Source organism: Equus przewalskii, chromosome 6, assembly GCF_037783145.1.
Source record: "Equus przewalskii isolate Varuska chromosome 6, EquPr2, whole genome shotgun sequence".
Taxonomy (NCBI): Eukaryota; Metazoa; Chordata; class Mammalia; order Perissodactyla; family Equidae; genus Equus; species Equus przewalskii.
The window spans coordinates 48,869,496-48,892,616 of NC_091836.1; the positions used below are offsets into that span (position 1 = coordinate 48,869,496).

Genomic DNA, 23,121 nt, shown 5'->3' on the forward strand with positions numbered 1-23,121 from the left:
TATTATATGCCTTGGAGAAGATCTTTTTGCATTGATGTAATTAGGAGTTCTATTGACTTCACGTACTACTAAGTCCATTTTCCTCCCCAGCTTTGGGAAGTCTCAGGTATTGCTTGTATGAACAAGCTCTCTGCTACTTTCTCCCTCTTTTTTCCCTCTGGAATTCCTGTAATCCTTACTTTGCTCATCCTAATTGAGTCAGATATTACTCAAAGAAATTCTTCATTTAAAAAGAATTTTAGCTCTCTGTCCTCCTCTACCTGAAGTATTTCTTTATTTGTGTCCTCCAACTCACCAATTCTATTCTCAATAACATCAGCTCTATTTCTTATGGTTTCTAGATGATTTTTTATCTCACTGTGTTACTCATAACCAGAATTTCTGGGGGGTTTTTGTTGTTGTTAGAGCTTCAATTTTTTTGGTGAAGTACTTCTTCAGCTCATTAATTTTATTCTTGAGCTCACTGAATTCTCTGAGTTTTCTTGTAACTCACTGTGTTTCTTTATGACAATTACGGTGAATTCTTTCTCCTCTAGATTGTAAAGTTCTGTGACTTCAGTACTGTTTTCAAGAGACTTGTCATTTTCCTTCAGCTCTGAATTTTTGACAAATTGATCCTTTGCTGGCACATTTGTGGTACTATCAGGTTGCAGCTTCCACCTGCCACCACTCGGAGGGGGAGCAGAGCTGTGTCTTCTGATCCTGCCCTGTGTGCTGGAAGTTGTGTTGCTAGGGCTGCTCTGCATCTGCACAGGCTGGCCACAGACACTCTGCAGGTATTGGTCATATGGGCATGGCCTCTGTGCTGGGTGGGTGACACAGACCATAGCTGGGGTGTCTGTGCTCAGTAGGCAGGTTGCTCTCACATTGGTGGGGCCACTGCACTCAGCATGAGACTGGCTGAGATGCTGCACTAGGTGGGAGGGGCACCTACATGGAGTCTGATCCACCACTCAGTGAGTCCCATGGGCTGCTGTACTCTATGGGCGGGGCAGCTTCTCACCTGTGCTGTGCTCCGTGGGTGGGCACCTTAATGGGGGCTGAGCCACAGCTTTTTGGTGAGAAGTGATCCCACAGGTAGGGCTGCCACAGAACAGTGAAGCACAGCATTTTGAAATATGCCCGAGATTCTGTTCTTAACAAAGTCTGTACTGAAAAACATCTGTTTCACCAGACTCTAATGGAAAGACAAATAAAAAAAAAAGATGGAACACAGTAGCCATGATGCCTAGGACAATTGTCTTTAACAAAAGATTTAAAATACACACAACGGGAATACCTGAAGGGAAAGAAACAGAAAAAACAAGTGAAATGATAATCACCTAAACATCCTAAAATTAATGACAGCCAGCACACTGTACATGCAAGAAGCTCAGAGAACACTAAATATGATAACTACAAAAGTGCACACTAGAGGATATCACATTCAAACTAGAGAATGAAAAACAGAGAACATACGGAGAAATCCAAGAGAAGGAACACAACTTAGTTACAAGGAAACAGAGATTTGAATTAAATTGGACTTCTTTTAAAAAATCATACAAGCAAAAAGAGTAGAATGAAATATTTAAAGTTTTTGGGGAAAAAACCCCACTCTCCTAGAACTCTGTCAAGCAAAATTATCCTTCAAAAATAAAGGAGATACAAGAACTTTCTTAGACAAAAATTGATGAACTCTGTCATGAGTATACCTGCTGTGAGTGAAATGTTCAAAAATTTATCAGAAAGAATGTAGGGGCTGGCCCCGTAGCCAAGTGGTTAAGTGTGCACATTCCGCTTCGGCAGCCCAGGGCTCACCAGTTCGGATCCCAGGTGCGGACATGGCACCGCGTGGCAAGCCATGCTGTGGTAGGTGTCCCACATATAACGTAGAGGAAGATGGGCACGGATGTTAGCTCAGGGCCAGTCTTCCTCAGCAAAAAGAGGAGGATTGGCAGATGTTAACTCAGGGCTAATCTTCCTCCAAAAAAAACAAAAAAACAAAAAACCCAAAACCCAGAAAAACCAAAGATCTATCATCAGTAATGTAAGCATCTATGTTAGAAAAAAATTAAAATAAGAACAAATTAAACCCATAGGCATGATAAAAGAAATAAAAATTATGAAAGAAATCAATCTCATGGAAATCAATGGAGAAAATTAAAGCAAAAAAGCTGGTTCATGAAAAGACTAATAAAACTGATAAACATCTAGTCAAGATAACAAAAAAAGGAAGACAGAAGTTAGTAATATCAGAGAGGAAAGGACTGTGAAATGAAAATAAAAAAGGATTTGATAAAATCCAAAATCCACTTATAAGAAACCAGTAATAGAGGAGAACTTCCACTTCTTAAGAAAGAACATCTTTCTGAATCCTGTAGCTAAATTTATAACAATTGTTCCATATGGCATAACTGTCTCTGTTAAACGTCTGAAAGAATTCACAACTAACTAATTCTGTTAGTCCTGGAATTAACAGAATATACCAAGGTTGAAGAATACATGAGTCAACTGCTTTCCATATAGCCCCACACAAACAGAGTCAGGTGATCCTTGAAAAAGAAGGAAAGGCAATTCAAATGAAAAAGAAAGTCTTTTATTTGTTTTTGTTGTTGTTGGGGTTTTTTTTTTTTTTTTTAGGAAGATTAGCCCTGAGCTAACTACTGCCAATCCTCCTCTTTTAGCTGAGGACGACTGGCCCTGAGCTAACACCCATGCCCATCTTCCTCTACTTTATACATGGGGCGCCTACCACAGCATGGCTTTTGCCAAGTGGTGCCATGTCCGCACCCGGGATCTGAACTGGTGAACCCTGGGACCCCGAGAAGCAGAACGTGTGAACTTAACTGCTGCGCCACCAGGCCGGCCCCAAAGAAAGTCTTTTAAACAAACGTTGGTGGAAATAATGGATATCTATATGCAAACACACACAAAAAAATGTAGACATGGGGCTTACACTTTTCACAAAAATTAAGTCAAAACACATCACAGGTCTAAATGTGAAATGCCAAAAGAATAAACTCCAGGAAGAAAACATAGGAGGAAAGCTAGATGACCTTGGGTTTTGAAATGAATTTTTAGATACAAAACCAAAAAGCAAGGTCCACAAAAGAAAAACAAAAATTACATCATTAAAATGGAAAACTCCTGCTCTGAGAAAGACAGCGTTAACAGAATAAAAGCAGAATTCACAGAATAAGAGAAAATCTTTTTAAAACACATATTGGATAAATGATTGGTATCTGAAATATCCAAAGAACTCTTAAAACTCAATGGTCACAGAACAAACCACTCAATTAAAAACTGGGCAAAAGATCTGCACAGAAAGCTTTCACTGAAGATACACAGATGGGAAATAAGTCATATAAAAACATGCTCCACATCAAATGTCATTAGGAAATTGCAAACAAAACAACGAGGTATCATTCAACACTTATTAAATGGGGAAAATACAAAACAGAACACCAAATATTCGTGAAAATGCAAAACTACAGGTAATCCTCATTCACTGCTGGTGGAGATGGAATTTGGTGTGCCTACATTGGAAGACAGAAACTTTCTTTGAAAACAAAATACACCCTTGCTACACAAAGTAAGATCCAGCATCACACTCCTTGGTATTTTCCCAAATGAGTTAAAACTTTATGTTAACACAAAACTTACACATGAATGTTTTTCGGAGCTTTATTCATAACTGGCAAGAGCTAGAGTTTTAAGCAAGCTGTCCTGCAATAGTCAAATAGACAAAAACAATCGGTGGTCCGTCCATACAATGAAATACTGTTTAGTGATTAAAAAATGAGATATCAAGCCATGAAAACACATGGAGGAACTTTAAAAGCATATTGCCAAGGGAAAGAAGCCAATGTGACAAGGCTATGTAGTGTGTGATTCCAAGTATATGAGATTCTGGAACAGACAAACCATGAGCCACTAGAAAGGCCTTTGGTTGTGAAGGATTTGGGGGTCGGAGGAGGGATGAGTTAATAGGTGGAGCACAGAGGAGTTTCAGGGAAGCGAAACTAGACTCCATGATACAGAAATGATGGGTCCACGTCATTACACATTTGCCAAAACCCACACAGTGTGTAACACACAGAGTCAACGCTAATGTGCAGCATGCACTGTAATGCGTCAATATGGGTCAGAAACTATAACAAACGTCCCACAGTAATGCAAAATGAGAAAAATAGTGCAAACTGTATGGATGTAGAGAGAAGGGTGATGTGGAAACTTTGTAAATCCTGATCAATTCTTCTGTAAACCTAAAATTGCTCTAAAAATACTTGAAGTTTTTCAAATAAAGAGATGGGGGGGCCAGCCCAGTGGCGCAGCGGTTAAGTGCACACGTTCCACTTCAGTGGCCTGGGGTTCGCCTGTTCGGATCCCGGGTGCGGACATGGCAACACTCGACAAGCCATGCTGTGGTAGGCGTCCCACGTATAAAGTAGAGGAAGATGGGCACGGATGTTAGCTCAGGGCCAGCCTTTCTCAGCAAAAAAGAGGAGGATTGGCTGCAGTTAGCTCAGGGCTAATCTTCCTCAAAAAAACAAAAACAAAAACAAAAACAAACAACAACAAAAAATCAAATAAAGAGATGAAGAAGACTCATTATAATTCACCCCTGATGACTTAACAGGACATCTTTCATTCAACATATTTCAATAAGCCAGTCTGGTGCTCTAGGAGCCTGAGACCCATAGGGGAGGTGAAACTTCCATCGAATGCCTTGTTGGGGAGCACAGCACTGTATCCTCTGAGAAGCACCATGGTCACTATCAGTAGTGTCAGAACTCCAAGGGGGATGACGAGTGTCCTTTTGAGTCCTTGTATTGTAGACCTAGTAAGGTACAGAACAAGTGCTACCTTGATTTCTATTTTGAGTATCTCTGAGTCAAGAGATTCCTAGAATTCCTTTACCACAAAGGGGCATCTCTCAGACAATCATCCAAGAGGTTGTGAACACATGTAGATGAGGCCAATTTTGGGCCAGTAGTAAGATGACTGCCTGATATTTGCTTAGAGTCTGTGATCCTTGGGTTTGGTTCATCATCAGGGATGTCCCAATTAAGGGATGAAGAGCAGCAACTCCACTGAGCTCCATCACATAACAATGTGTGTTGTCCTTAAAGACTTTGTACTGTCCAGTGCTGTGCATTCAGTTAATCCCAAGGAACTACCCAAGAAACCAAGGACTCTGGGACAGGAGTGACCTCATTCATCATCAAAGCATCTTTCAACGAATTGAAGACAGGTTATGCCCCTCCTGCAGGTGGCATACGCTGCAGGGCCAAAGTTAGGTCCATCATATCACAAGTAGGTGTGAGTAGCTGGGCTGAGCTGGCAGGGTGCCGTTTCCAGAGCCAAAGGCATAAAAGGTGCCTTGGTAGAGGGTCACATGCTCAGTGTTTGTGAGAGCCTCTATGTTCAACAGATGTCAGTACCTGGTGACAACAGCAGCTCTAATGGCATACAGTGTGGGATGTGGGGCAGTTTCTTGCATCAGAGGCCTATGGACAACTTAAGGCCCTCTGCCAGAGAGCCTCACATCACTGCCATCAGGGTCAGGGACCTCCTCCATGACAATGGCTTGCTTTATAGAGTGTAAAGGACCCAGGCTTAAGTGAGGTTTGAACTAATCCCTTTACTGGGCCAAACTCAGACTGTGGGTGTTGTCCACTATAACCCAGAGGGTCAGGATCTTTGTTCCAGTAGACACAAGGGTGGCAGCAGCAGTAGACTTACTTAGGGGTCCAGGTGAGCCCTGTGGAATCTTAACACCTACTGGCTGCATTTTCCTGTCTCTTCTCTTTCTCTCTGAAATAATTGCTCTTTAAGGAGTGATCATCTGACGGGCTCAGCTCATTCACAGAGCACAATCATCCTCATAATCCCAGACTCCCCTAATGTAGAGGTGACCCCAGCCTCAGTCTTGCCTTCACTCTAAACACACAGATGGAGCCCACCTGAGACATTGGACGCAGGAGCCCGTTGAGGGAGGCCTCATTCTCATATTCGTGGCATTTTTGTTTCTTTAGGTTGATATCAATTACCATCCGGGGTCACTTGCTTTCAACGTGAAGAACTCCTTCAGGAATCTCATAAGGCAGTTGGCTATTAATACATTTTCTCAATTTTTGTTAATCTGGCAAAGTATTTCATCTTTATGTTTTATGAGGTAGTTTTGGTGAATACAGAGTTCTTGGTTGGCAGGTTTTTTCTTTGAATCAGTTATCCTCTGCCTTCTGACCTCCCTTTCTCTGCTGAGACATCACTTGTTAATTTTACTGGGGTTTCCTGTAAGAGTTGGGTAATTTTTTCAATTGCTTTTTCTGCAGTATATAGTTCCTACTTTCCCGTATTTTTGCCTGTGTTGTACTTTTGATGGAAAGTAGACATTTTAGGTAATTTATTATAGAAACTCTGAGTACTGGTCCCCTTCCTATTGGGACTCTTTATTATTATTAGCTTGTTTCTTTGTTCAGTGACTGGGCAGAGTATCCTAGCTAAGTCCATGTCCTCCACACAGAGGGAAACTTCTGACTTAGCCCCTAGAGTTGGGCATGGCTTTGGCTGTGTCTGCTGTCCTGGGGCAGTGGCATGGGGGGCTCTCTTCCTCTTCCCTGGCCACAACCTATGCTTAAACTAGATTAACTGCTGGCTGATTGCTCTATTGTTTTCACCAACGTCCTGGGGGCATAACTTGCTCTACCAAATACTCCAGTGAAATGCTGGCTCCTTTGTAGAAATCTCTCTGAAGTCAATGCTTGATATTTGTTCTGACCCTTGGGAGTATCCTCCCAGTAGTCTAATTCACTGGTTCTTTCCAGAAAATGAGTCAGCCTACAGTCTTGCCTGTATCTTCATTAAATACACAAATCTACTGATCGCCTTTCACCTCATGCTTCACTTTCTTGAACTTTTCATGATCTTTTGCTGCCCAACTTAATTCCTTTGGGATGCAATCGAGAGCTTTGTGTTTTATGGCTGGCTTTGCCCCTGTGTTGAGGCAAAATCTCTGTGCCAGGATTCTGGAGCTGTGGTGGGAACAAGAGGAACCCTCTCTCTGGGTGACAATGCCATTCTAGGGGCTGGGTGATCAGTGCAGTGGAGAGACAGCAGCCAGAGTCCTCTTGATTGTCTCACGTTACAGCTACCTAATGAGCTGGGGAAAGAGCGGTCAGTGCCCAGCATTCTCAGCACAGCATGAGCACAGCAGAGCCTCTGCACCAGGAGGAGGGGCTGGGGCAAGAAGGGGTCCCCACATTTCACAGGAACCAACGAGGGACTGAAATTCAGAAACAGGTAGCTGCGGGCAGATGGGTAATGTTGAAGCCCTGCTGCTCCTGGGGAAAAGCCCCGCTTCTGGAAGCTTAGGGAGGGAGAACCTTGTCTTCTGGTTTGGGGGGCAGCACTATGGAGAGGAGGGCTCACTTGCTGAGCTGAGAGCAGGGAGGGAGCGAACATCGTTCAAATCCCAAACAATCTCCCTTTTCTCACTGAATTTCTATGGATTTCCTGGATTATGTGTTTCTCATTCACTGTTTGCCTCTAGGATAATTTCCAGAGGCTTCATATGGTTGGGTTTTTTTGTTTTTGTTTTTTAAAGATTTTATTTTTTCCTTTTTCTCCCCAAAGCCCCCGGTACATAGTTGCATGTTCTTAGTTGTGGGTCCTTCTAGTTGTGGCATGTGGGACGCCGCCTCAGCGTGGCTCGACAAGCAGTGCCATGTCCCCGCCCAGGATTCGAACCAATGAAACACTGGGCTGCCTGCAGCAGAGCGTGCGAACTTAACCACTCGGCCACGGGGCCAGCCCCCATATGGTTGTTTTAAAATAATTTTCACCAGTTTCACTAGAGAGCGAGTCAGCGGAGCTCCTCATATTATTAAACCCCTCTAGAGCATTTAATACACTGCCCCTTTCAGCAAACCCCCTCCAGATTGATACACAATGGCACTACAGGCTGTAATATCACTTGTCACTTTATGGAGAAACAGAATTGAGAAAATTAAGTTTTTACGGTTTTTAAAAATATATTGCACAATTCAAAAAGTTATTTAGAGGATTAACACATACAGCTGTGGCTTCCCATTCAAAATACATTAGTCATTTGATTATAAACTACTACTAAAAAAGGAAATGACAGGCCCCAGATGGAGTCACTTTAGCTAGTCACACATCACCAAACTGGGGCTTAATACCTAACTTAACTTCAATTTCAACCTGCCCCAGGAATGCAGTCTTAACTGGTCATTCTGGGATTCTCTGGTCAGCATCAATGAGGCAATCTGCCACATGGGCCTCTCCAGCCCCAAAGGAAGATGAGGTCATGCACCTAATAAGTCCCTTGTGTCCCCAAAGGGAGGTAACCTATAATAACCCTTTTTTCTGTTTATGACTTCCTGTTCCCTGCCATTAAAACCTTTCCCTTTCTGTAGCCCTTTGGAGCTCCTCTCTACTTGCTAAGATGGGATGCTGACCGACTGAGGAATGGCTTGATAACACCAATTACATCTTTAAAATCTACCTGGTTGAATTTTTGTTATTTCAGATTTGTGCCAGCAACAGGATCCAAAGTGAACTGCTGACAGCTTTTGGGGACAATGAGAAACACAGGCAAGGGGTCTGAAATCCCTTCTGAGTACTCTTCGTCACAATTTTTGAGGGCCATAGATAAGTGCTGTCTTGCTTCTGAGCTCCACTGTCTTGCCAAAACCTCCCAATCTAATTGGCTTTCCAGTCAGTTCTCCAGTTGTCTGGAACCACTAGTTTCACACTGGGAACTATTGGTAGTTCAGACCACAATTCCCCATTTGATTGGAATTCCCAGTTCTTGGTTCTGTCCCCAGATTTAACCTGGGAAACTGCTCATGACAGCTGCAGTTTCCCATCTGTTTGGCATCAGCCCACAGTCCCTATTTGTTGAGGTCCATTGGTTCAATCTATTCCCCACTCCCAAGTGCCACACTGGGAATCAATGGTGTGCACAGGGCCTTTTCTTGGCCAGTCCACAGCAGCATCTTTTGGTTACTGCTGGTATGTTAAGGTGCACATGTTTGCTTTTCTTGTTTTACGTAAATAAAGGCTATTGCTAAAGAGGGTCTCAGAGACCAAAATGTGCAAAAATTGGTAAGCATGGATGGGGCATTTAAAGGCTGTTAGAGTGCTCACCACCGAACTCAAAGGCTTCCATGTTAGGATAAGCTGGTCAGGGAATGGGTCAGACTGACACTAGGTCCCCCACCAACCTCAAGGAAATTTCTGTGCAATGAGGGGCACTGTGAAACATCACACAATCTCCAGCCCAGCTGCACATCCCATTGAGTATTAGTTTGTCTCCCAGAGGCCCAAAGGCTTAGCTAAAAGAAACAGAAGCCTTAAAATCTAGAGTTAAGTGCATTACCTTTGGATACACCTGCTTATTTTATATCTAAGAAGTATGGTCCCAAAAACTATAAATCTCTACCAAAATGGCACAATCTTACTAAGATTTTTGTGTCCTGAGAGCTTGGCTCGGTAATCTTCAGGTTGGGGCCCACAAAACAAGGCTGGATAGAAGTTTGAGTTGTACCCCATGTGCAGCTAGATAAGTCTGGCCAGAAACGTGGGTGATGTTCCATTTACAGCTAAGGGTCCCACTGAACTGCTGTCAGCTCTCAGGAAATAACAGTGGCTATTATGAGGAACATTCCAATTAGACAACATCATTTAAGAAATGCACTTGAAAACGAATATTGAAAATTTCGAAAGAGGCTTCAATCAAAGTTTCATTACAAAAACTTAATGAAAAATTAAAGATGTAAGAGGTAACTAAAATGAAATTATGTGACCATAAACAAAAGTTCACCAACTTAATGACCTGACAAAACCCCCCATATCTACCTTCAAAGGTGGGCCCCCATAGAGACACCTCTCAAAGGTGACAGGACTCCGAGGGATTTTTTTGGTAAATTACTTTATTTCCTGAAAGAGCCAACAGAAACTATAATTAAAATTAAGTGAAAAAACTTGCCAAATTGTGGTAAATACCAGAGCTACACCCTCTACTTTAAACCCTGCTTGGAGCCTATAGATGGAATCCTGGGAGAATGGGCAAAAGCCGGCTTTGGGTGAGAATTCTTACAGAGCCAGCTCTCCTGGATCACTGGGCTGAAGGGCCCAGGCAAGAGACTGAAATAAAACTCCACACTGTCCCTTCCTTTCCACATCCAAGCCAACTGGTTATTGATCCTTTCTCTCGCAAAGACAGCTAGCGCCTTCTTGTTTCTCTTGTTTTATGTCCTAAAACCTGGCTTGGCTTTCTGCCTCCCTGGGACATGCAAGTTGTCACTTCTTTCTTTGGGCTACCTTTGGGAGTGAGTCTGGATCTTGTGAAGATAATATATTATGCACCCTTCTTGGGGATGCCTCATGGGTCCAAGACATTGTTCAGCATTGCCAGAAGTATTCACTGTTTGTCTGGGATTGTCCTAGCTCCAACCTGAAAGAATATTCCAAAGGATTTCATAGTTTAATAACCAGAAATTTGGCCAAATTCGAGGCTGATATTCAGAGCTTGATAGAAAGAAGATTTGCCTTCTCCTCTAAGCTAAATGTCCCCAGAGAGAAAGAAAAACACTGTAACGTTGGTAGAAGGGTGTGTCAGTCCTTTAGCATCCAGGCTACAACCCAATTCTTTGAGGAACTGAGAGCAACTGTCCTGATCTCACAAATCCTTACAGAACTAGACATGCAGCTCTAGAGGAGTTAAAATTCCTTTTACCAATCCCAAAACCTGCCCTATCCATCTCCAAAGGCTTATAAATGATTGGCCTTAGAAAATCAAAGTCCTTCATGCACAAATTTGCATCCCTTCCTTGTGCCTCTGAGACGTAAATGTGAAAGTATGAACTTCAGGGAGGTCATTCTTATCAGAATAAACATAAGAAGGGGAAAGGTTATTTGAAACACAAGCAAATAATCTTTTTTAGTATTTCTCCACAGATATTAGTGAAATGCTTTAGCCTTCTGAGCAGGTAAACTTAACTTATTCCATCTACCAGAAACACAACTTAGATGCAACTTCTTAACAATCAGTGAGTTTTACATTATCGTACCTGTCTCATGGCTAAAAATTTTTTCTTTTTGAGGAAGATTAGCCATGAGCTAACATCTGCCACCAATCCTCCTCTTTTTGCTGAGGAAGACTGGCCCTGAGCTAACATCCATGCCCATCTTCCTCTACTTTATATGTGGGATGCCTACCACAGCATGGCTTGCCAAGTGGTGCCATGTCCGCACCCGGGATCCAAATTGGTGAACCCCGGGCCGCTGAAACAGAATGTGTGAACTTAACTGCTGCACCACCTGGCCAGCCCATAAAATTTTTAAATGAAAACTATAAAGTCTCTTATTTGCTTTGGCCTGTACATTTTGTAGATATGTGGTATTTTTCCACCTGTGGATGGTATTACTAAAATTAATTTGTAAAAGAGTTCTATTTAATTGGCTTTAAAAAACAAGCACTTAGTATTCATAAAATTCTCAAAAATATAATAGAAGTTAACCCAAATGCTTTTCAGGTACACATGATCTGGTAAATATTCGGTATTAAAGTTAGTTTAAGTTTGTTGATTTAATTAAAATAGACATGTCTTTACAATTACCAACATTGAATATAATGCAGACATACAACTTGTATTCCATCTGGGTTTATAAATCAAATGAATTCATGCTATCTCTTACAAAATTTGTCAGTGAGAAAACTTAGTTTGGGATGAAGGCTAACTTTGTCTAATGTCCAATGAAGTTTTTGTGGGTGATCTATACATTGTTGTTAAGAACAAGCAAATTAAACAGATGTAAGTAAGATAAAATGTTCCAACTGTACTTTAAATAGTGTTCCTGACGCTTTTGGTAACCCGTAACTTTAAAGTTTTGCTGAATTAACTTAAATGATGAATCAAATTCATTGAATAACCAAACCATTTCCAAATAAGGACAAAATACTAAAACATTAATTACTGGAAATGGGTTTATCACTTTTTGCTTCCTTCTATGGAGGAATTAAAGACTTTTGCATCTATTAGTAAACATGACTTGTGCGATGCTGAAAAATTTACTCTGAGGAAATACATGTTTCTAGATATTATAAAAAGTACTTATAAGTCTTCAATCTACAGAATGTTAATATAAAAGTTCATAATTGCTTGCTTCTTAGTTTTCACTAGAAGTTAAAATTTTAAGGGTTAAAATTTCTAACTTATATAATTAAAATGACTAAAAATAACAAAGAAAAGGAATTTTATGTGTGGTCAGGGCTGACTAATATTGGAATAAGTTTAACTAAGTAAATGAGTTTTAAGATAAAAGTAAGCTGCTGCAAAATGAGTATTTTTTTCTGTCTGTTAAAAGGATAATGTTTTCTTGGTCTGTTCTTGATAATCAGAGATTACAAAAGGTTTATTTCTTTTCCTTTTTAAGTATTCTGTCTAGAGAAAAAAAAAGGTCTTGTGTCGGGGCCAGCCCAGTGGCACAGCGGTTAAGTGCCCACGTTCTGCTTCAGTGGCCCAGGGTTTGCCAGTTTGGATCCCAGGTACAGATGCGGCACTGCTTGGCAAGCCATGCTGTGGCAGGCATCCCACGTATAAAGTAGAGGAAGCTGGGCATGGGTGTCAGCTCAGGGCCAGTCTTCCTCTGCAAAAAGAGGAGGATTGGCAGCAGATGTTAGCTCAGGGCTAATCTTCCTCAAAAAAAAAAAAAAGAAAGAAAAAAGAATGAAAAGATGGCCAACTTAAAGACTGTAAACCTAAAGCTTTGACCTGTGAATGTCACAGCTGTTAAGCAAAACCATCATGACCTCTGGATGCCATCCAAAGGAACAACAGAAACATAATTTCACAGTGGTAGCTGAGTGGTGCTAATGCCTTAAACGTTGATCAGAAGTCCCAGTTAAGCTGAGAGCCTGATCACAAAGGGGAAAATTGTAAAAAACGAAACCACAGGCCCAAGATGAAGTCACTTTTGCTAAACTCATGTCACCAAACCAGAGCTTAATACCTACCCTACCTGCAGCTTCACCCTTCCCCAGGACTGCAGTCTAACCCATCAGTCTATGAGTTTCTGGTCAGCACCAATGAGGCAATCTGCCACACGGGGCTCTCCCTCCCCCAAAGGAAGATGAGGTCACCCACCTAAGAAGTTCCTTGTGTCCCCAAAGGGAGCTAACCTTGCCTAAAATAATCCTTTTTTCTGTTTATGACTTCCGTGTCCTCCCTTTAAAACCTTTCCCTTTCTGCAGCCCTTTGGCGCTCCTCTCTACTTGCTAGATGGGATGCTGCCCAATTGAGGAATTGCTTCGTAAAGCCAATTAGATCTTTAATTTTACTCGGTTGAATTTTTGTCATTCAACACTATTAAAAATAAAATGTGGTTCCTACATTTTTTTGTTTGTTTATCACGAATTCTTTACTGTGAATATTAAGTTTCAAAAGCTCAGCCTGAGATTCAAGTGAGCCTGAAGCCTGGCCCTAGCATGACCTTTAGCATTGTCCCCATGCTCATGTAGATAACAACGTCATTCATTTCTTCTAAGTCTTTTTAGCATTTACAGAAAAAGAAGGAACTTCAAGTATGTATTTTTTTCTTCCCTTTGATATGCAAAGGTCACGTGGTTTACACTGTGAAATGTGCTTTGCTCTCTTGTAAACATAAATCCTGCACCTATTTTCATATCAATGTGGTGTGCCACCAGCACGTGATGGAGAACACTGCAGAGCTGCTGCTGCTGTCCCTAACCAGGCCGTCCCAGATCAAAGATGGGGCCCAGCGGTCAGCAGGATCAGTCAAACTCCAGGCAGTCATGCTAGAGGACGCCCTGGCCAACAGTCCACCTCTTCACATTTTTAGACTTTTACCTTAATGCCAATGATCTAGCTGCCTGGCAACAAGAACATCAACTGTTTATCCAGGGTTACCCTTTTGGGAGAAAGCACTCTGGGGGAATCTTGCTCATAACTACTCAAATACATAAGAATGTCACGCGTCTCTGTACGTACTAAATACAAAAGAATGTCACACAAGTTTCTGCATGTACTAAAAATCAAACCACAGAGCCTCACTTCAACTCTCAGGCTGTTAAATTAGTTACAATTTCCAAAAACCCTACTGACACCTCAGCTGCACTCAGAAGCAGAGAAAACAAACACCGGGGTGGGGAGGCAGGCTCTGGAGCATCGAGACAATGAGGTATCAAGACGTCAAGACACAGTAATGATACCCAGTATGCTACAGACTGCTAAAAGTGTTGATACTATTCTGTGAAAGTATAGCACTATACTATACACTACAAAACTAATTACACACTAGTTATATAATATATCCCACTTATATATCATATAAACTAATTATGTATAGTAGTAAACTACATGCAAATAAGGCAATAACGCACATGCTCCCTCTCTCAGGCTTCCATTCCCACAATGAGGAAACTCAGCTGGATTCAGTTTAAGATTCTGACCCAAATTGTTATTGCTCAAGGAGGGGGGGCTGTCTGCCCACCACAAAACATGCCAACAGTCAAGAGGAAATGTGGTAGGAGAGAAAGGACCTTTTATTACAGCTTGCTAGCAAGGAGGAAGATGGCCAACTAACGTCCCAAAGAACCACCTCACAGAACAAAGACTACAGGCCAGTTATATAGGGGGCTGGTCTCTTGGTGGGGGAGGCACCTCATCTCTGGGTGGAGGCAGACATCGGGTCTCAGTTCCTGACAGTTTTTTGTTCTCCTGGATATGCAGCAGAGACCGGAGCAATGCCCTATATACCCTATATATATCTTTCAGTTGTCATTGATCAGCGTAGACTCTCTGCCTAGGGGTCATCCCATTTCTAAGTAACTCAAAAGAATAAAGTTATCAAATTATAGCAGCTGGGAGGGGCCATAAAATCTACAGAGCATGTCCGGGTTAGTAAATGAGAGGTCATTCAAAGTTACAATATGGTTTGTTTTCTACAATATGGCTTCCCTCATGCCAACCTTGTGTTGAGCCAGTATCAAGATGATTTCCCAAATTAATGGACTCTAATCCAGGACACAGAACTGACTTTCACAGACTTTCTCAATGTAAACAAATTGCATTCTGAGTGCACCTACACTGTGGATGCAAAACTCCAACTTATTTCTAGAAGGAGGCCCAGGGAAACCACAGTTATAATCTCAGAAAGGGCGTTACTCCCCACCCCATGAGTACACGCACCCCCAGCTTTCCAGGGCTCTGCAGCTCCTCTCAGGATAAAGGCTCCTTCCATGAGGGTGTGAGCAGTAGGACACCTGCAGGGGGTGGCTGCCCAGGAAGGACAACTGGGCCTTCAAGTCCTTCCCTCTGCAGGCTCAAGGGGGCCTTAGCTTAGATTCATGGCCCTCAGTCCTCTGCTCCCACTGGAGTTTTCTGGACCATCATTGATATTTTAAATACACAAACCCAGTGTTTGAACCATCCAGCTTAAACACTCAAACCACTCGTTATGCGGAAACGAGGGAAGAAAACTATGGCATTTTGCTGGCTCAACAAGAAACCCTACAATAATGTATTGCATTCTAGGGGAAAAAAAGATGCTAAGGTAGTATTATTTTCATGACAAGTGTTCATACACGAACACTTCAGGTCTGCAAGTCTAAGCCCTGGAAATCTACTTGAACTCACCCAAAATAAAAGAACAGACCTCACAATATTACTACCTACCACGGCAGGAAAAAAGGGAAAGAAGAAATTAGCGAATGCAACGTAAAACTGGAATCTTTCATTTTTTCTGAAACTAACCTGTTTCTTGCCTCTTCAGAAATATTTTATATTGTTTCAGGTCATATTGATTAAATAAATTTTTATTCATTTGAAAAACGGAGACTAAAATAAAGAGAATAAATCTTTTAAAGGTGACTAACTTAGGTAAGGACAGCATGGACAGGACAGATGATCCAAAAAGTTTCTCAAGAGGAACTTCCACCCAAAGGACTTCCCAAAAGATGTCTGTGCCCAGAAAGATCCTGGTGGGGGAGGCACAAGGATTTCATACAATGTAGTTTCACACAGTTATAGGCTACTTTTCACTCATGGAAAACATCCACACACACAAAATAAATCTTTTTAAAAACAGCCATCCATTGACTGCGAGGAAATGATAACGAAAACATTGGGTCTGTTTCAAATCCACCAGTAGCACAAATAGTTGATAATAATGCTGTGAATCGGAGTCAGGAACTTGGCGTTTGGGAATGCTGGGAGAGACTGGGAATTCAGGCATTTGTTGCCAGCCCCAGAAAGATCTAGACTGGGGGACAGGGTCATGGTTTGAGACTCTGCTTCCCAAATATATGGAAAATTGACAAGAAAAGAAGTGCCCTCCAAGGAGAAAGGAGGCCTTGGGGACTCACAGCCCCTCCGCGCACGGACCCCGGAGACCCAGGCCCGACTGTCCTGCGGGCCCTCCCGCGGGCCCCGCACCGTCTGGGACACGCGGGGCTGCGGCCGCACAGCGGCCCAGAGACGCTCCGGCCCAAGTCGCCGCGCGCAGGGACCACAGGACGCCCGGGGCCCGGCTGCCCTCCCCGCCCCCACGCTGCGGCCGGAGGGGCCTGAGGGCCGAGCGGCGCCACCGCGGACTCGGGGCCGCAGACCTCGGAGGGGACCGCAGGAGGCCGGGCCCGCTCCGCCGCTTCCCACCAGCCCCGCCTCCCGCGTCCTCACCCCGGGGCCGCACACTCACCATTTCTAGGGCTCCTGGGTCCCCCGAGTCCTTCCTAGGACCCCCACGGCCAGTGCAGGTCACAGCGCGACAGAGGCTGCGGCAGAGCCACCAGGGACCGTTAACGGCAGGAGCGGGAAGGGAAGTCCATGTTGGGCCAGACACTCTTCCTCACAATCCTGACTGCGGACCGAAAATCTCACTAATTCTAGGTTTCCTGGACCCCTTGGCATCCCTCATATGACTCCCAGGTCGGTATAGGTCACAATTGGGCAGAACAGGCAGCAGAGCCACGTAAAGCCCTTAACGGCTGGGGGACCGTGTCCCCAGCGCGGCTGGAGCAGCAGCAACTTCCGGGTGGTTGGAGAGCTTCGCCCCACCCACCTGCCCCGGCGACGCCTCTGATTGGACAGTTCGAAAGACTCGCCCCCTTGCCTCTGACTGACAGCTCCTGAGTTTAGGTGTCTGAGCAGAATGCCGGTCAGAACTCTTCCTCTGCACGGATATTTGCCTTGAAAGGTGGTGTTGGGAGGGGACTCCTGGAACTGCGATGCTTCTTTATACACACAAAACTGAAGATCACCTCACCGTACACAATAATTAGTCTCTCTCCATTTTGATCTTTGTTGACAACTGGAGTCTGACATAGTTTTGCCAAATAGGTACACAGACAGATACGGTGACCAGGGAACTAGGCCAAGAAAATCGTACTGAGGATCTGATAAAGACTAACGTTATCTGTTGAGTGTTTTGCAGATGGAAAGTCTTTGGAAGAACCTAACTACATGTCGACAAAAATAATCCATAACCAATCTATAAATGAAAATTTGGGTGAGTTTCTTCTTCTTCTTTTCTTTTTTTTTGAGGAAGATTAGCCCTGAGCTAACTACTGCCAACCCTCCTCTTTTTTTTTGATGAGGAAGACTGGCCCTGAGCTAACATCCATGCCCATCTTCCTCTACTTTAAGACTGGCCGTGAGCTAACATCCATGCCCATCTTCCTCTACTTTATATGTGTGATGCCTACCACAGCATGGCTTTTGCCAAGCGGTGGCATGTCTGCACCCGGGATCAGAACCAGCGAACCCCGGGCCGCAGAGAAGCAGAACGTGTGAACTTCACTGCTGTGCCACCGGGCCGGCCCCAAGGGTGAGTTTATTCTGAGCTTAAATCTGAGGATTATAACCCAGGAGAGTCTTTCCACAAAGGAATAGAGCACTCCAAAGAAGTGGGGGTATACAGGGTGGTTATATACCCTCAAAGAGTATGTTTCACATATGATTGAAGTGTCCGTTTTCCAATAGTCACGAGGCTGCTCTGTCAGCACAGCTCTTGATGGAAACGGCAGATAGGTCTGCTGTCTCAGTGAACGCCGCGGGGTGGCAGGTGTGTTGCCTCGGGCTGGGCAGTCACAGATGAGCACTGCAATCGGTTCCCAGCCTAAAGAAAGATGCTTAATCTTTAAGGAGATGCCAACGTTGGGAGGGGGAGGGAAGTTGCACCTTTATCTCAAGGGCCTTTGCTCTTGCCATAGGGAATCTCTAAAGCAGATATACAATGTATGCTCAACGGCCTCAGTCAGGCCCTTTTGGAAAGACAAGGTCAGGCCGAATTAGGTTCACACAAAATGGCTTCCTCATATACTCCAATATATCCTATTACTTGCCATTTTTATTTGTCACACAGAAGGTTCCCACAAGCAAGCTTGGCTGAAGGCAGTTCTAGCCGCCTCAAACTGCTCTAAGTGACCCGAAGTGAACCGTCTCCATTATAATCTCATTAACAATTTAAATTCCCCTCCTCTGGGAGAGACCAAGCAGCTGTTTCTAGGTCATGCGATGTATGTAGTAGCATGTGCACATCTACCCATGAGCCTCAAAGGGACATGACTGTTAGGAAATAAACCCTGATCTCCTGCTTTTCCCTTAACTGAATATTCATGAACTGTACTATGCTCTCACAATAAAAGGACCCCCAAACTGTTGTTTGGGGAGACGCTGCTTTGGGAGAGATGCGCCATGTTCTCCATTATTTGTCCAAGTAATGAACCTCTTATCACCTACTTCTGCCTTGGTGGTTCTTTTTGGCTCCACAATCACCAAGAGGAGAACCCAGTGAGTTCAGTTACAACACCAGGGGTGCATTAGGTGGGCATCTTCCAACACTTCAGTCAAATTCAGAGTAAGAGCATTGGGAGCAAAAACAAGCCATCAATTCAGAAGAAAATGACTTCTGGGTATTCAGAACGGTTAAATTCAGAAAATGTTTCTGACATAAAAATATTTGTATCCTGTGGAAAATATAAGCAAGAGCTCTTTCTCATGGCAGTTAAGTCACTCTTTGTTGTCATGGTCCACCCCTTACTTGTGGTTACACTATTTACTCCATCTATAATGAGACATCAGAAAATTGCTTACAGGCAGCCCAGTGTTTCGTTGGTTCGAATCCTGGGCATGAACATGGCACTGCTCATCAAAGCACGCTGAGGCAGTGTCCCACATGTCACAACTAGAAGGACCCACAACAAAGTATATACAACTATGTATTGGGGGGATTTGGGGAGAAAAAGGGAAAAAATAAAATAAAATCTTTAAAAAAAAAGAAAATTGCTTACATCTGAATAATCATCTCACTGATTGGTGAGGCTATGATACTAGAGAGTAACGTTCATTCTGACAATGTTGGAATCACTCCGTGACAGGCATCCTCTCCATACAGTATGAACAGATACGTTTTCTGACCATTTCCTCTTCCAATTCCCTTAGCAAATGCTCGCCTTTGATATCATCTGCGTCAAACAGACCTGTCGAGTCCACCTGAACTTCAGCAATAATTCCACCAGACCCAGGGACAGAAGCATCCCTGGGGGCCATCGGACAGGTGGAAACTGAGGGACAGAACCAGAAGTGATCTCAATGAAAACAGGAAAGAAGGACCCTGTTTGCAACCAGTGCTCATCAAAGAAGGGGAACACTGCTGGGCAGCAGCATCATCCATCAGTCACCATCCAACGTAGGAAGAAAAGTTCTGTGGGTATTCAGCATCAAGCACTGAGAGATGGAGAAGATATTTCCATTTCATTCTCTGTTTTTCATCTTCCCTTTAAGAACTATCAGGAAAATCATAGTCTAGAAGCAGTTTTCCTAGACACCACTCTGATTTCCTAAGTCAGGAATGCCTGTGTTTTTTATTTTCTAACTCCTCATCTCCAACTCAAATAAAGGACACACCATTCTAAGAATGTGCATTCACCAGGGAAGATGCATGAGTCTGGCTCCACTCTCACACACTGTCAGAAACATGGTGCTGAGGAAACTACGTTTCATCACTGCCCTTCCCCACCCTACTTTCATTGCACCTGTGGGAATTGTACAGTTCCAGTAGCGGCCTCATCTGGGCAGAAAATGGGGATGTGCTTCCTGCACTGATGAATCGATAAATTGTTCTGCTTCTCACAGGTAACATTAGGGACAGCCTGGCTCCGTCTTGAGGTCACATCATGGTGCTCTCAAAGGTCCTTTATTCACCGTGATTGGCACAATAGTCATGATGTCTGAAGGTTGTGTTTAGTAAGAGCTCATGGTTCCTGTTTATCTCCATCATGGCAAACATGAGGGCCAGGATACACTTAGAGTGTTGGTGCATCCACCTGCACTGAGGGAAGCCATGAGAACTGAAGAATATCCTACAAGGTGGTCTTCTAAGCCAAAGAAAGAGCTCCCCTTAAGAAGCACAGGGAGTTATTTTTAGGTATGGAGAGAGATAGGTTTCCCATGGATTGAAAAATGGCCCAAATTGGAAGAGTTACCCAAGATTCAAGAAGCTTCTCTGTTGGAACAGGTCTTTGAGAGGATGTGACCACTGGTTGACCCTCCAGCTGAAGCCAGGCAGTTGGAGCCTCCTTACCCACTCCCCTGTCCTTGGAATATACACTCCACCCACTGTTCTCAAACTAAGAGCCATTTCAAGGATGCAGCCTGGAGAGAATAATGTGTTGTTGAGACCATCTGGACTGTACTCATCACTGAATGCCATTAAAGCCTCTATATAAACTTGTAAGATTCTGATGGATGGGTTCAGAGATCTACTCATCTGGCCCCACCTAAGAGAAGCCTCATATATAAGTTCCCTTGCTTATTAAATCTGCCACCTCCCCAACTAGAGTGATCTGCATCTTTCTTCAGTCTCTCCTTGCCCTCCACATATGGGAGTCAGTTTTAGATGGCACTCGAAGAACTCTTGAGGTCGTGAACCAAAATGCTCTTAGCTCTGGATGCAAATGGGAGAGCAACTGATCCTTCTTGTGCTGGGAAGAATGAAGTACCTTTAAATGGCACAATCTCAAGTATATGTTTGCACTTTTAAAATTATTTTTTCTTCCTGGTCTCACTGAACTATGACATGGTGTCTGAGGTAGTGGCAGGAGGAAGGATCAACCAGATTGTTCTGTCTAGTGGAGAAGGCATGAATCACCAAAAACTAGTTATCACAGCTTTTATTTAGCAAAGATTTCAAAGTATGGGAAAGTAAGCACCCATAGAAGAAATCAAAGTAGTCCTCACAGAACTTGATTAAAGCATTAGTTCTCCATAATCTTACAGGCCAGTTGCAACCCTACATGTCAAGGAACCATTGGGTCATCTGCAGTGTGAAATGTAGATTCCACTGAGAGAATTCCGCTTGCTAAGTCGTTATAAAGTTGATGTTGACAATGACAGTGAGATTAGTAACAGGAATGCTGACACTAATAGTAAAGGCACTTTGGGGAAGCTTTCTAAGTGTCAGGCACTGCACTCAGCACCATTGGTGGGTTGACATTCCTTTTCATCTGCACAGACTTCTAACAGGGAAGCACTGGTATGATCCTATTTGATAAGAGAGGAAACTGAGACTTAGGGGAGCTGAGTGACTTGTCTGACTTTTCACAGGCAGGTAGGAGGGGGCTCGATTCATCACCAGGCTGCCTGACTCAGACCAAGCTTTGCCACCAAGCACACTTCACCTCCTATTATGAAATTAGGAGTAATGGTTCACTAACTAGGATGGACCCTCTGTTAGAATCAGATACAACTTTGTTCTTCTCCATTAGCCTTATGGAATCCCACTATGGAATAGATTGCCCTTGCTCTTGGTTGAAATCTGAAGATGGTGCCAGAGTATTTTTAGTCACTTTATGATGTTAAAATCCTGTGGTCACTCTTAGGCACAATGACTGCCAGGTCAGCTTGGTAGTCATAGAAGATGTTTGGGAGCAGAGCATGAAGAGGAGCTGCTGTGTGAGAGGCAGCCCATCGAAAGGAGGAGGCAATCCAGACAACCATCACAGATGTTTCTTTCCACTCCAAGTATTTATCATTGCTTTAATCTCTAACTTCATGTCAGAAAACACAATGATCAAACTGATGAATAAGATGGAAAAAACAAATATGACAGCATTGTTTATTTGACAAACTAAAGATAAAATAACTGGAAAATTACTACAACTAATGAGGGAGTCAATTTGCTGAACGTTGTGTAAATACATACACTATACTTAACAAAACATTATTGAACGAAAGTCACAGTCCAGCAAAATATACATGAAATGTGGAGATTTAGGGTTAACACCATGTGTGAGTTCCACAAGCAGACAAGTTTGAGTGTTTTCTGGTGAGGTGACAGAGCCGTCACCTCCGTGGAAATATAATCAACTTTTCTCCATGGAACACTCCTGAAGTCAAAGATGGAGCTTCCTCTACACACACTCACATTTTTAAAGTCACTTCCCAGTATATATAATGAAAAGAGATGCGCTTACTAAAGAACAAAACACGTTCTCTGTCCTGCTGTCACTCAGGAGTGCGGGGGCGGGTCCTTTCCAACTGTCCAATCAGGGTCGGCTCCAGGGCAGGTGGGCGGGGCAACGCCCCGCAACCTCTCCCGACTTCCTGTCGCATCCCGGTCCTTCCAGTCGCCCGCGCCTCAGGTTGCTCTGCTGTCAACTCTGTCGCGCTGCGTCCTCTACCGAATCGTAGAGAGGACCCCCGGGGATCCTGGAAAATTAGAAATGGTGAAAATTTGGCCTAGAGGTTCCGGAGACGGGGAGGAGGGGCTGGTGGGAAGCGGCGGGGCGGACCTGGACTCCCGCGGTCCCCTCCGGGCTCTGCGTCCGCGGTGGCGCCGCTCGGCCCTCAGGCCCCTCCGGCCGCAGCGTGGGGGCGGGGCCGGCAGCCGGGCCCCGGGCGTCCTGTGTTCCCTGCGCGCGGCGACTTGGGCCGGAGCGTCTCTGGCCCGCTGTGTGCCCGTAGCCCCGCGTGTCCCAGACGGTGCGGCGCCCGCGGGAGGGCCCGCAGGACAGTCGGGCCTCGGGCTCCGGGGTCCGTGCGCGGAGGGGCTGCGGTCTGTGGGTCCCCAGGGCCTCCTTTCTCCACAGGGGGC

At 44.0% G+C, this 23,121-nt stretch overlaps 2 protein-coding genes and 1 long non-coding RNA gene across 4 annotated transcripts in view; 1 reads left to right on the forward strand and 2 right to left on the reverse strand.

The window, feature by feature from the left end:
- The window catches only part of LOC103542999 (zinc finger protein 709-like), a 161,142-nt gene extending 144,322 nt beyond the window's left edge, over positions 1 to 16,820 (reverse strand). The window contains exon 1 of the mRNA XM_070625439.1: positions 16,726 to 16,820. Coding sequence (XP_070481540.1) covers positions 16,726 to 16,728 — 3 coding nt within the window. The 5' untranslated portion in view covers positions 16,729 to 16,820. The remainder of the gene's footprint in view (positions 1 to 16,725) is intronic.
- Positions 1 to 17,081, reverse strand: part of LOC103562324 (zinc finger protein 709-like) — a 29,696-nt gene extending 12,615 nt beyond the window's left edge. The window contains exons 1-2 of the mRNA XM_070625377.1: positions 16,726 to 17,081; positions 1,004 to 1,177 (exon numbers count right to left, since the gene is read on the reverse strand). The gene's annotated coding sequence lies outside the window, so the exon portion shown is untranslated. The remainder of the gene's footprint in view (positions 1 to 1,003; positions 1,178 to 16,725) is intronic.
- LOC139084137 (uncharacterized) lies at positions 17,025 to 20,862 on the forward strand. Of its 2 annotated transcripts, none has more exons than XR_011541485.1 (3): positions 17,025 to 17,535; positions 17,737 to 17,853; positions 19,470 to 20,862. It is a non-coding gene; the product is annotated as an uncharacterized lncRNA (long non-coding RNA). The 2 variants fall into 2 exon arrangements; XR_011541486.1 differs by having other exon boundaries at positions 17,164 to 17,535; positions 17,673 to 17,853.
- Positions 20,863 to 23,121: the final 2,259 nt, after the last annotated feature.